At 42.7% G+C, this 13,477-nt stretch overlaps 1 protein-coding gene across 5 annotated transcripts in view; it reads left to right on the forward strand.

The window, feature by feature from the left end:
* Positions 1 to 13,477, forward strand: part of cacna2d2a (calcium channel, voltage-dependent, alpha 2/delta subunit 2a) — a 168,183-nt gene that overhangs the window by 133,552 nt on the left and 21,154 nt on the right. For all 5 annotated transcript variants that reach the window (XM_037102137.1, XM_037102136.1, XM_037102133.1 and 2 more), the window contains 6 exons: positions 3,629 to 3,679; positions 3,959 to 4,058; positions 5,545 to 5,706; positions 7,958 to 8,068; positions 8,836 to 8,914; positions 12,997 to 13,046. In XM_037102137.1, the coding sequence (XP_036958032.1) occupies positions 3,629 to 3,679; positions 3,959 to 4,058; positions 5,545 to 5,706; positions 7,958 to 8,068; positions 8,836 to 8,914; positions 12,997 to 13,046 (553 nt within the window). The remainder of the gene's footprint in view (positions 1 to 3,628; positions 3,680 to 3,958; positions 4,059 to 5,544; positions 5,707 to 7,957; positions 8,069 to 8,835; positions 8,915 to 12,996; positions 13,047 to 13,477) is intronic.

Raw genomic sequence — 13,477 nt, forward strand, 5'->3', positions numbered from 1 at the left:
TTTAATAGTAAATCTAAACGTATATTTTATGCAAAGCAAACAGCATAGTGTCAGTTAAAAATAAAAACAAACATGGTATTCCAACGTTGGAGTTCGGAACCAGTGTTCAGATACCATCCATAACTTTGCGTGAATGTACAGAGAGGCCACAGACTGACATGTTGTGTCTAAAGGCTGTTGGTCGTATCTCGGTTGGGACAGAATGGGCGACAGGGCTCAGTTCAGCACCAGCCAGGCCCATCTGCTTGTCACCTGGCCTTGGCACGCAGGAGACTGGGTAATGACAGGGAAAGAATGGCATCAGTGTGCAGAAGCGGAGAGGTAATTACTGACTGGAATCCATGCAGAAACAACACATCTGGATCCATGAGTCAAAATGTGGAGAATTATACACTGATATCTGCCTCAATTCATGATTTTTTTATCTGTCAGAACCGTAGAACCCCATATCAGCCTTGAGACCGAAAATCCTTGACTCCGTGCCGCTCGCTCTGATCCTGATGTTCTCTGCTCAGAGGCACAGAGAAAATTCAATTGTACTTAGGGCAATGGAAAGGGAGAGAAGGAGAGGGCTGCTGATACACCAAGACAATCTGTGGGGAAAATCAGCCATGGCAGCACTATAGCTTCAGTGTTGAGTGACGCTATCCTGGCTCATGTGTTACTCTTCTACTTCATCACTGCTCACACATCCCTCCTAAACCCCATTACTGCTGATCAATGCTCCCTCTTTCACACTTGGAGAGAAATGATCTGCTTGAAAGTGATATTTTCTCAGCAGATTTTAGGGCCAAAGCTAGCATGGCTAGCTCTCCATTGTGGGATTATACATTGGGTGTGGAGGATGACCTATAATGAGTACTAGTAATAGAAGTCAGCATTGCCTTATAATTAACATTTAGCCCCTTCAAAATAACTTCAAGTCCCATTAAAGCTGTATTCTCCTCAGTGAGAAATGGACTGACCACAGAAGTTAATGAAAATCTGCAGTTGGTCTGCAGGCGGCAGCCGACACCAAATGACCCTCCTTCACACTCCAAACAGGGGTGTCTCCGTCCCTGAGCCCGAGGTGGTGGAGACGTGGGCCACATTTTGACCGGGTTTCAGTCCTGCATCGATGATCGCTTTCACCAACCCCATATGCTTGACAAGAAAGAAGCCGACGCCGTGTGGAGTCTCAGCTCTCTCTTCCTCTCCCCTCTCACTCCCTCAAATTAAGATTTCAGTAATTAAATTGATAAAAGTCATGCATGCCAATATGCCTCATGGTTCCAGACCTGATTTCATACGCCACACAGTTGTGGAGAGCTGCGGAAGTTCTACCTTTGATGTGGCATTCTTTATTATTGAAAATAATTGGATTCTCCCTCCCCTCTCACTCTCTCTCTTACTCTCTCACACACACACATGCATTTTGCCCGTGTTCACTCTGGGCATGCTCAGTTAATCAACCTCTTGTGAGGCGGTGCTGGTGCCGAGTCTCTGTTCCATCTGGGGGTTTCAGGCAGCTTTTCAGCAGAGTGGTGCCCAGGTTGCATCTAAAAAACAGATTTGAGCAGCCCAGGCAGCGTGCTTGGGAGCGTCACTTCAACACGGGTCAGGGTTCATTCTGCAGGTTGGAGTCGCGCCTGCCAGTGAGTGGGAGCGGGGAGACTTGCGGGAGCAGTGGCGAAGCCTACCGGGGCTCTGTTGCTCTACCTCCATATCAGCTTGGCCGAGCATAAGAAAAGAGCCTCTCTGGCCCACAGGCAGCTGGCTTCACTCCACACTCAGCGGAACGGCTGATAATCAGCAGAAAGAGACCCCTGATGATTACTCTGCCTCTGCCTAAGACGTTTGCTAACTGCTTGCCTGCTCACTCCTCAGAATGTCAAACTAGTACTCATATTTGAAACCCCCCCACCCCCTTCCCAGTGCCATAGAAAAGCCTATATTGTCCATCAATCTCAGCTCTCTTTGTACCAGGGGTAAATGTGAATTTAACTGCCACTGGAACAGAATGACTGAGTTTTTGATTTCCCTCTGCATGCCATCCTCTATCAACCGTAGACAGATGTTACGTGTCCATCTCTGCAGGAACACAAGTTGTCTGGCCTTGCTAGTTCAGGGCCATTTCTGCCTTGTGGGCCCAGGCTGCGTTGTGGCTGACACACACCCAGCACGGCCCGATTTTAGGAGTCGCTTCGCAGCAGAAGCATAACGGTCCTGAGCAGTGCGTGCCTTCCCCCTGACAAAGGGACCGCCGGAGTAAATAATGCGTCTAACGCCCAACTGATGAGTCATCAAAGCAACGAGAACGTCAGCTATCTTATTTTACTGTCAGTACTTAGCTCAGCACAGGCTCTCCACAGCACAGGTCAACACTACTCAGGCTGCTCCTCGACAAGTTTATTTAAATTTTAAGCGACTAAATATACAGGGTATGAGACTGTATGAGTCACCAGAGCGTAACTGTGGAAAATTCCAGTTTAATAATGTCATTCATGCCCATTTCAAGGCCTAAAATCTGTTTGTTTTTATTTGGTCTTAAAATAATTACACAACTGTTAACTACTATACTCAGTGAAGTTAGGTTACTTCACTTCAACAAATCTCATTCCTTTTGGGAAGATCTGTTATCAAAAACAGAATTTATCAACCTACTGACTTAAAAATATCAAACTACATTAAGAGGTCTGTATTATCTGTCCCTTAACGGACACAAATAATCAGATTTGTAAAAAGTACCCTGCAATTAAAAATTTACGTTGGTAAATGTTATTTCAAATTTTATTGTTATACATTATTATGTTTTTCATCAGGCAGCTGATAAAATAGATTAATTAATGTTTTTATTTACTACATAAGCAATCGGCAAAGTAACCAAAGATGTTAAAGTAATGTAAAATATTTGCCAAAAAAATGTTGCTAAGTGGAAGTATAAAGTAGGAGAAAATGATTATAGTGCCTCAAAATTGTACTGAAGCACAGAACTTAAGTGTAACTACTTATTTACACTCTGCACTGCAAATAATGTCACATTTTTGAGAAGAAAAAAAATGAGTTAATTTAAGCAGGATCTGAGATAAATAATATCAAAATGGAACTATCTGAACATCAAAAAAAATCTGTTTTAACAAACACTGTCTCGTCTGGGTTTGGTTCATTGGTTCTGATTACCAACTGGATGAACCTCTCTGAGTTGATATAGACGATGTTAATGTTTCAACCTTTAGGCTTGCTGCTAAGCTAGCAGAGGGGCTGCCTTTTTACGGTGATGGCGGCTTGTGTGCTAAGGAGGTTGTACAGCTCAGTGCAGGCCATTGTGGTGAATGTGTTATTATACACTTAGACCATAAACTAGCAATTACTTTGGCTTATGCGGTAATTATTTAGAGGAGGCATTGTTATTTCGTAAAGAGGAGTATCTCTGTTGAAGTCGGCCGACAGTAGCCGTCGCCAACACTGCAGTATATAACACAACTTATTAACTCTTCTAAGCACATAAGCCTTTTCAGTATTCTGTAGCTTAAGTGGACTGCACATTATCACGGCTCAGCTCATTGTGACTTTGGTTTCTTTCTTTAGTGCAATTCTCAAAGATTATGGCGAACAAATTAAAGCCCATTTTTTTGTGCCTTTGGTACAGGTATATCCAAGGTGCATCGTCTCCAAAGGACATGGTCATCATCGTTGATGTGTGAGTATCTAAGTCTCTCTCACTGCCTCCTCTTTCAACATTTCCTCCTGGATGGAGTGGATGTCTCCCTTCAAAGGACGCTAGTGCCACCTGTTGGTCTGAGGAAAGCCTAAAGTTAGAAGAAAGGCGATCAATGCATCAGTGAAAGTATTCTTGTGTCATCGGATGTATTTTTGAATGCGTACTTAGATACGAAGACAAAATCTGTTAGCAAAATGGACATGAGTGGGATCAGGGCGTGTCTTCTCATAACTGAGCCTCATTGCCTCTTTCTTGCAGGAGTGGGAGTGTCAGCGGACTCACTCTGAAGCTGATGAAAACCTCCGTAATTGAGATGTTGGACACTCTATCAGATGACGACTACGTGAATGTGGCCCGGGTGAGCAGAAGCTTGTAGATCTATGATATTGCGGTTAATGATACAAATTGCTCCTGAAAGCATCAGTGACAAGAAATATTTGTTGTTTCAAACAGGTTGTAATCAAGCAGGGAGTGTGCTTACGCTGCTCCCACTTGTTTGCTTGCAGCAGAAACACCACTTTTCTCTCATTATACTGTATTTGCCTCTACTGCAACGCCACCGCCGTCCACCTCTTTCTCCCTCTCTCGTCTGCTTTCTATTAGGGCTAATGCGGAGGGAAATATTAACGTTATCCCATACTGCCGGACAGATCACGCAAACACATACACATGCTCGGTGTGGTGGCTCTGTTTGGAGTCTTCCTTTGGTAATCCTTCATAATCCATTGCTCTTAGCCACTGTATGCCTCTAAATCCCGGCTCTAAGAGCAAGAAAGGAGCATGGTAATCTGGGTGGGAACGCATCTGATTTTCACCCGAGTAAAGAAAGAGAGGGCCTCTAGAAGCTCGGTTGTGAATTATTTGCAAACACAAAAGACATTAATAACCAAAAATTAACTGAAAATAATCATCAAACACCGTCTCTGGGGTCTGCATGCTTCAGCGCACTTCTTTATGACAAACAGTGGCCTCGCTCACTCTATAATGGCAATATAATTAGTTTTAATAAAACAGACTTTATTTCATGGGACTTTATTTATTATGTATTATAGATAGTAGATGTAACCCGGCTCGTTGTTTTTCCTAATCTCATTTCACAGCTGCTTTATTTCCTAACATTTCGAGATGCAAGAGATGTGATATTAAAATAGTGACACAGCGGTGGATATTGAATGTGCGGCTCTGAATACTTTTGCGCGTTTGATTTCCTCTGTCTGACAATTTGAATATGACACAACAGCATGAGAAATGTCAGCTTCTCGCGCACGTAGTGTTTTACATCAATCTGTCCTGAAAATGTCAGTAGATTTTGAGGTTGACCTTCAAGAAGAAATAGCATTTGAAACCTGCTATTAAAGGCATTGCTGCTAATGTTGTGATCACGCATAGATGCCGCACACAAGGAGAAAAATATACCACGTGCACACACCCATACATACACACAAGCACACACACGCACACACACACACACACACACACACACACACACACACACACACACCGTTTTAGGCTAATTTGGTGGATGAGATGAGACAGATGATATTACCTTGGCTGGGTTTCTGTTCAGTGGTTTGCACTGGTGTTTCAGGTGCACCTGTTCTTTGTGTGGAAAGTTGTAATTACCTATGTTTACTGCCAGCCAGAGAGTCAGAGGGCAGCTTGCATCTGCACACACCCACGTCTGCATCCTGCCGCCATGAACTACACATATGTGATCAAGAAAAACACAAAGAAAGACACAGTCTTACAGCAGACACAAATTTGAATTTGTAAATTTGGCAGTGCCCAGAAAAGCAAGTGCATGCAGAGTATGCCCATGTGTGTCTTTGTGTCTGCTCTTCTAGTTCAACGAGAAGGCCGATGCCGTCGTTCCGTGCTTCACTACTTTGGTCCAAGCCAATGTTCGGAACAAGAAGATCTTCAAGGAGGCTGTCATGCATATGCAAGCCAAAGGAACCACAGATTACAAGTCTGGCTTCAAGTTTGCCTTTGAACAGCTTCTCAATGTAGGTGCCAGCAGTTTTTTTAAGGGAAGGGCAATGCAAGGGTTGATGTTTGTCTGCAGCTGAGGGATTGTGTGTGCCTCCAGAAAGTCTTCACCAGCATGCTGGAGCTTTGTAACCATCACTCCAGCATGTTATTATACATCCTGTCAGGGCTACTGTCTAATCCAATTAATAAAACTAAATTAACAGTGATAAAACAGTGCTGACAGCAAGTGGCCCAGGTTTGTGTAAGACGTTTCCAGAGTTCTGTCATTGTCGAAGGTAGGTTAGATAATAACTGCTGCTGCGGCGGAGTCACGCTAACGTTTGCAGCAGCCAGCACAGCGGTGACGTGTGTCAGCAGCAGGCAGCCACGTGCTCTCGGCACAGGTGCTGCCTCAGCTCCGTATGCTGCTGTGTATTTTAAGAGGCTGCCACCCTAATGGGCTCTGATGGGATGATTGATGAGCGCAGCCCAGAGGAGATCAGCCACAGACACTTTATATTCCTCTGGTGGGCTTGGAGGCATAGAGCCAACTGCCAGCTGCCCCCCTCCCCTTTCCCTCGCCAGCAGAATGAGAAATAAAAAGGCCCCTTTAATCGCTGTCTGCAGCGGACTCGCACCCATGATTGGTGGCAGAAGCACAATAAAAATATGTAATTGTAGCAATATTATTTATCTTTATTAGAATCTTGTCAGATTGACATGCCGCTGGCCTGCATATCAATGGTAGCTGCTGTGCAGGCAGGAGGGGGGGCTGTATCAATGCTGAATGCTAAAGACTGGTGCCTGGCTGTGAGGTTACAGTGCTGTAATGCTCATGAAAATGCTTCTGACACAATCAAATTTAATGCTAGAGTAATGCTGTATTCCTCAAATCCTTAAATTAGGATAATATGAAGAAGCCTAAGCCTACCAACTTGGAAATTTGTAAATGAAAGATGAAAAAGCATACATTTACGTGGATATATTGCAATAAACATGGGGCAAATTGATAAAAGATTAGTATCTGAAAATTTAATCCTGACAATGAATAAGATTTTTACTTCAGTATGGAGGGATACATTTTCTACTAAGTCTACAGTACTAGACCACTTAAGGTAGTTTATATCAGAGTGACAAAGATGTCCAGAATTTGAATGAAATTCTCTATCATATACAGGACATTTTCCAGGTTTCATTCATATCTAACACACACCCATTTAAACACAAATGAACGCAGGGTTTTTAATCATTTTAAAGAAAAGGTTTGGTACATGACAGGGCAAACAAAATTCCACAGCACAGTGTCAAATGTAGAAAACAGGAAAAACAGTGATCAGAAATTTTACTCACTGATAGTCACCAGACACATAAATAGACCTTTTTTCATCAAGATCCATTAATCTGTTCCCCGGTATTTCCTGAGAAATTGAGGAAAATGGAAAAATAAGCCTGACCTCATAAGAAAGAAGAAAGGTTCTTGTATCCGTTCCTTCATCCGGATCCACACCAAAAGTTAATGGAGTCTATTCTGGGCCGAGACCCATTTCAGAGGAAATCCATTCAGCAGTGCTGTGCAATCCCCCTAACAAACCAACAAACAAACAAACAAATTCTTCTCATCTGTCACCTTTTTGTTGAATCATGTCATGAAGCATTATTTCGGTTGTGTATAGCACAATAACATCTGATCAAATATGATGAAGTGAAATTATGATTTTAAGTCCAAATAATGTATGCATCTAAATATTTCATTTACCTAAGTAAAAACTTGCCAATATTTGCTGGTTTTAACTTATCTTCATCATTCATGATAGACACAGTTTATTTTGGTCCGGCAATGTTAGTTGGACAAAAGAAGCAATACTAAGTCATAACTTAGGGAAATTGTGATGAGTGTTTTTCAAGATTATATAGACTAAACAATTAATCTATTAATCATGAAAATATTCAGCAGATTGATTAATAACGATAATAATTTGCCTTACCTTGATAATGCCTGAAAAGTGCTTGATTTTACTAAGGAAAAGTAATCCTATTAATATTTGCTGTATATCTGCTCAGGTGAGATGTTTGTGGTAAATCTCTTACATTGCATATACCCAATCTGTAAAATCTGGAGCCATTTGAAATTCTTCTGGGAGCTGTAATCATATCAACCACACTGTTTTAAATGATGCTCTAACATGTTCACCTCTCCTCTGTTATTCTTGCTTATTACCTGACATGTCTCCCTGCCTCTCTCACATTCTTCCTTTGCTCTTCTCCCCCCCTCTTCATGTGCCACAGGAGAGCAGTGCCCCGAGGGCCAACTGCAATAAGATGATAATGATGTTTACAGATGGCGGCGAGGATCGTGCACAGGACATCTTCGAGAAGTACAACTGGCCCAACAAAACGGTGAGTCTGTCCTCACAAGGCTGTAATCAGTTCATCCACTTGCTCCGTCAGCCTGAGAGATCATGCATGTCCAGACACTGTCTTAGCGGACCCTTCCCTTCACTCCACATCTCCCTCCATACTCTGCCGACGTTGTCTCGTTATCGAGCAGGCAGTTGTGTTAGTTAGACTGTCAGACATGCCGAGCCTGTGCATAAGTCTAAGCCTTCTGTGCTTCCATTTTGGCTGTTTTGACTCTGGATTACTTCCTCTTGTGATTCATCTCTTTGGCCTTTCTACAACTCCCTCTCTCTGTCTGTGTCTGTCTTCGTCTGTCTCTTTTGTTGTTCTTGCTGCTGGTGTTAACGGCTCTGACCTGCTGACTAATTAGCCACTTTATCATCAGAGCCTATAAAATTACAGCCAGTAGATACATGGTTTGTGTCTTTGTTCCAGTCTGGCTCTCACTGCCAACCCTTCTTTCCCCCCCCCATCTCACAGCCCCACTAATATTTATTCTGATACCCACTACTATCCGGTTCCCTCACGACGGCTGCTGTCATGAAGGAGTAATCTGCAGTTTGACAACTCTTTCACTGCAGTCTTGTGTTGGAGACAGTTTTGTGGGTTGACTGGGAGGCTAATCTGATTCATGTTTTATCATAAAGTCACATGACCGTAACCTTATTTCCATCCAGAAGGTTGTTTTCGCTGCATTGTTTTGCTCTCTCTGCAGGAATTTTGTTGTTGTTCTTCATATGATGCATTCTTTGGTGCCCTCTCTGCAGGTTCGTGTGTTCACCTTCTCTGTTGGCCAACATAATTATGATGTCACCCCTTTGCAGTGGATAGCTTGTGCCAATAAAGGTAAGTGGATTAAGGTCACTCTATCATAACAATATCTCTGTATGTACAATATAGAATATAATTATGCATTCTGGCTGAGGCTTGGAAGGACAAGTGGGTTTTTCATTTGTCCTGATGGCACATTTACTAATGGACACATTTTTTATCAAACTCCATTGGACAATTTCTCAATACAGTGTTTAAGGAAACACCATTAAAACGTGCATTAATGGAGTATTAAGGTATCAAACTCAGTACTTTGAAGGTTACAGACCAAATGACGTTGGCACTACCAAGTACCAGTTCACCAAATCAATTTGTGCCAAATTTTGGTACCTGAGAGCACATCTTCATAGTAACAGAGAGTAAAAGAGAGAGCAAGACCAAAACAAATTCAAGAATAAATTCATACACTCTCTGGACTTTCTCTTCTGGGTCACTGGAGTGATGTTCCTTACCTTACATTACCTGAGTTACCTTGACGAGTGTCTTAACACCTCCTAAAAATGTAACACTGTTTTCACTGTTCTCCAGTGGTTTAAGCACCCGGCTGTGGTACGTCAATGTTTTATGTTGTTACAGGTGCAACAAAGCACACATGCTATGTGACCACACCTATCAGTGATGCTGGCTGAGGTCACAGGTGAAATACACTTATGACTAATGACGCTAATAACTTTAAGGTTTCAATCACTAGTTTCAGGTCTTCTTTAAAAGAACATGATCCACATTATAGAATTTTTTAAAATTATGGTCCCACTTCGAGTAAAATAGACAATGTGTTTTCAGTTATGACCACCTTCTGATTGATAAGTGGCTACCACTGCGAACCCTCCCAGCTTCACCAAAAATGCCAGATATGAGGCAAGTCAACAACCAGTTTGAGACTTCACATAGGGTTTGAGCTTGCCTGAAGTTTTGAACCAGAAAGGTGTAGCAAAACACTACTTAGTTACACTTTAACTATTATGTACACATTCATACGACAAAATAAAGTACAAAATTCTGCCTGCACCATTACAAACACATCATCAGTGAGATTCACCCAGGTGTCTGTCTTCTTGCAGGCTCAAATCAATATTTAAAACAATGCAATCCTCAGAATAGCCCAGTAAACAAGCAGCCCTGCTTCTGAGAGTCTTCCACACCTTGTGATTCAGCTGCTCTTCCTGTCAGCTACTTTGTCTGCATGATTCTCATCCTGACTCAGCTCATTTAATCCCAGCCTAGCTCAGGCTGTGCTCAGTGTTTAATTTTTTAATCCATAACTCGTTCGTCTTCCTTTCTCGTTTTGTGGCTTGATTTGATATTGTTTCTCAGGGTTGCAGTTTATCTGAGGCTGCTCCTTTATGAGGCCTTTAGCAGTCTATATGAAGCCTCGGCTAACCGCTGCTGCTGATTAGCTTATTGCCAGTGGAGCCGAATGCTTCAGAAGTATCTCCCCCAGAAGTTGTTATTAATTAGCAGGAGGAGTCTGGTAGCAAGATGATTACCATGCCATCTCCCTGTCAGGCTGGGGAAAGTCCAGGATTACGCCTCTGTGCCAACACGCTCTTTGCTGTTCGCAACTGTAGTGATTACCATGCTACTAAAGTCTATGCCAGCATAAGACAATAGTGTTGACACAGCAGCCTCAATGGAGCTGTCCTCTCATATCTTCAGCACTTATTACTCTTTGGTATCTCACTCCAGCAGAGCCAGCTCCCTGACACTTCCACAGGCCTTAACCCTTCACCCGTGACATACACACATTAGACAAACAGCACCGACACACACACACACAAAGGCACGGACACACATGCAACTAGGCCACTTGGAGATGCCAGCTGTTGTCTCACTTGAGCCTCAGTGCCATCTTAAGAAGAAAGTAACCTCTCTCTGACTCCGAGGACAATGGAAGCATTTCTCCATGCTCTCTCTTGGTGATACAAAATCCAAAACAGGAGAGAGAGTTATCTTCATAGAAGTAGGTGAAATGGAGGATGAAAGCAGCAAATATGACATGCTGCATTGGCGATCCTAATACTTGCACAAAAGTACCTTTTATAATCCGTAACTAGGAATACTCTCTTAAATTCATGATGGTCACTCATAATTGAAGAAAAAACCCTGAATAACTTGAAGGGACAGTCCACACCAAAATCAAAAATACATATTTTTTCTTTTACCTGTAGTGTTATTTATCCAGCGATCCAGAAACACTTTACTAGTGTACAATCTGCCCTCGCTCTTCTCCTCCTGTCTCCAGTCAACCACACATGCTCAATAGACACTGAAAGATGCTCTGTGGTATTACATTCCTCCTGTACACACACCGAGTTGCCTTCCATATCACTCTGTCTCCTCGACGTAGCTCTGAGTCTCACAGAGGTCGGGGACCCCTGATCTAGATTGTTTTGGTGTAGGTTGCTGAGTTTTGGAGATATCGGCCAGTGGAGATTTCCACCTTCTCTCACATTTAATTGAACTACATGGTGTTTGTGGTGCTTAAAGTGCCAAAAATACATTTGAAAACTCAACAGCAGTGTCTCTTTGCAGAAATCATGATGCACAAACTCAAGAGAATCCACAGACCTTGTTGCAAGCAGCCTCAACGTAGGAACTATTGTCTTTTTGTCAACCCATGCCTGGCAACCATGCAAAAGTGGACAAGCGGCTCATGCTTGTAACAGTGCTGGACTTAAAAGAGAACTTTAATGGTGTCCTCCTCAGCTGAGCTGTAACATTAGCTAGATTAGTTAGCATAGTTAGTTCGACTCATGTCCATGATTAGATATATGCTTCCTTTTGCACTGTGACACGTTTGGAAGACGTAGTTCAAGAGAAGGCAGCGACTTGCACCAAAACAGTCTAGATGGATAAGAAACACTACAGGTAGGATTAAACATAAGTATTTCTGATGTTTCAGGTGAATTGTCCCTTTAATTTTGGCAAGAAATTTGTTGTGCAAGTTTGTAGGGTAAGCTTATTTATGTTCAGATGGTGTCTCAACAACAATCTTGATAAGAAAACTGACTATGAATAGAAAGCAGTTCATGCTGGTTCACGTACTGTGGAAGGAAAATGCAAGCTCGTACTTGACACAGCATAAACTTTATATTTAACCTACATAACAATGACTTTATAAGGAAAACACAAACCCCATCGAGTTAAAAAAGGCACAGTATGATGACACTTGAGGACAGCTGACATTAGAGGCATTATGTTCCACAATGAAAATAGATTATTGATTAAATTCATAATTGCCCCTCACACAGCGTACCCCTGTCGTTAACCTGCAGATCTACATGACAGTCACACATTTATAGTTACCGCCTCTCTATTCCTGTCATCACCTCTCGCCGGGCTTTGCCCTACAACCACAGATGCCACCTCTCTGGCATGGTGCCACAAGCACTGGGACAAACTACTGCTCTGCACAAAACTATGACAAATAGCTTTGCCCTGCATGTGTGTGTGTGGGTGTGTGGGCGTGTATGTGCGTGCGCGTGCGTGCGCGTGTGAGCCAGTGATTGTGTTGTGAAATGTATACGTGTGTGAATGCGGTTGCAATGTTGGCATGCTCGTGTGTGCAAATGAATGAGACAGAGAAGGCAAATCTCGACACAAACCACTGTGGTAAAGTGCATAATGTATCAAAATAATGAGAGTCATCTCTGCCTTTTAACATTCTGGGGATGCTGTCTCCATTTCACGGCTCTTTGTATAAACACTCATGGCTTTAATAACTTGGGGAGCAGCGTGGTTATTGACCCAGTCGGTCACTCTCCTCCATTCCTAATCAGCAGCAGCAGTGCCTAGGGCTCAGCATTCCCAATGAGCCTCCGCATTTACATCCTGCAGCAAAACTACGAGTGTGGAGAGGTCAATGGCCACAAGCACTATCCTGTCTGCTTGGCACAGCATCACGAGCTGGAGATGATGGTTTTACATGTAGCTAATAACATGGAAGAGATTAGTCTCCAATCTGCAAATGGATCACTTCTGTACACACTGTGACTGTTTAACTCTTGAGAGTGTCACCAGCAAGGCAACGTGAAGCAGTCTGCACACAGCAGCTCTCTGTTGGAAGAGTGTATTGATTCTCTTTTCTTAATCTTCAGGTTACTACTTTGAAATTCCATCGATTGGAGCCATCAGAATCAACACCCAGGTAAGATATATGGAGTGCGTGCAAGCTGAATACACCTTTGTGAAATTGGCAAAAAAAAACAAAACAAAAAAAAAAACGGCAATTAAAATCAAGATGCTTGTTCGTTCTTCCTTCATGGTTGCTTTCATGATAACTATACAGATTGTAGATATGCTTTTAGGTATTCAGTTATAAAGGGACATGAGATGATACAATGGATCAGAGCCGTAGATGGAGTGATAACAAGGAGTCTAATGTTTCTTGATGCTCTGAAGTAAAGGCTTTCAGATCTTTTCTCTTTGACACACACACCTCCTGTTCCTTACACACCCATGATCCTGACAGCCCCCCCTTCACTTGCTTGAGGCACTACGAGTTTCTAGAGGCCCTTGGGATAACCTCATTCCAGCTGTAGAAATTGACTGAGTCGCTTGAAGGTGGAGGGAGCCACT

The sequence above is a fragment of the Acanthopagrus latus genome, chromosome 6 (assembly GCF_904848185.1).
Source record: "Acanthopagrus latus isolate v.2019 chromosome 6, fAcaLat1.1, whole genome shotgun sequence".
In the NCBI taxonomy this organism is placed as follows: Eukaryota; Metazoa; Chordata; class Actinopteri; order Spariformes; family Sparidae; genus Acanthopagrus; species Acanthopagrus latus.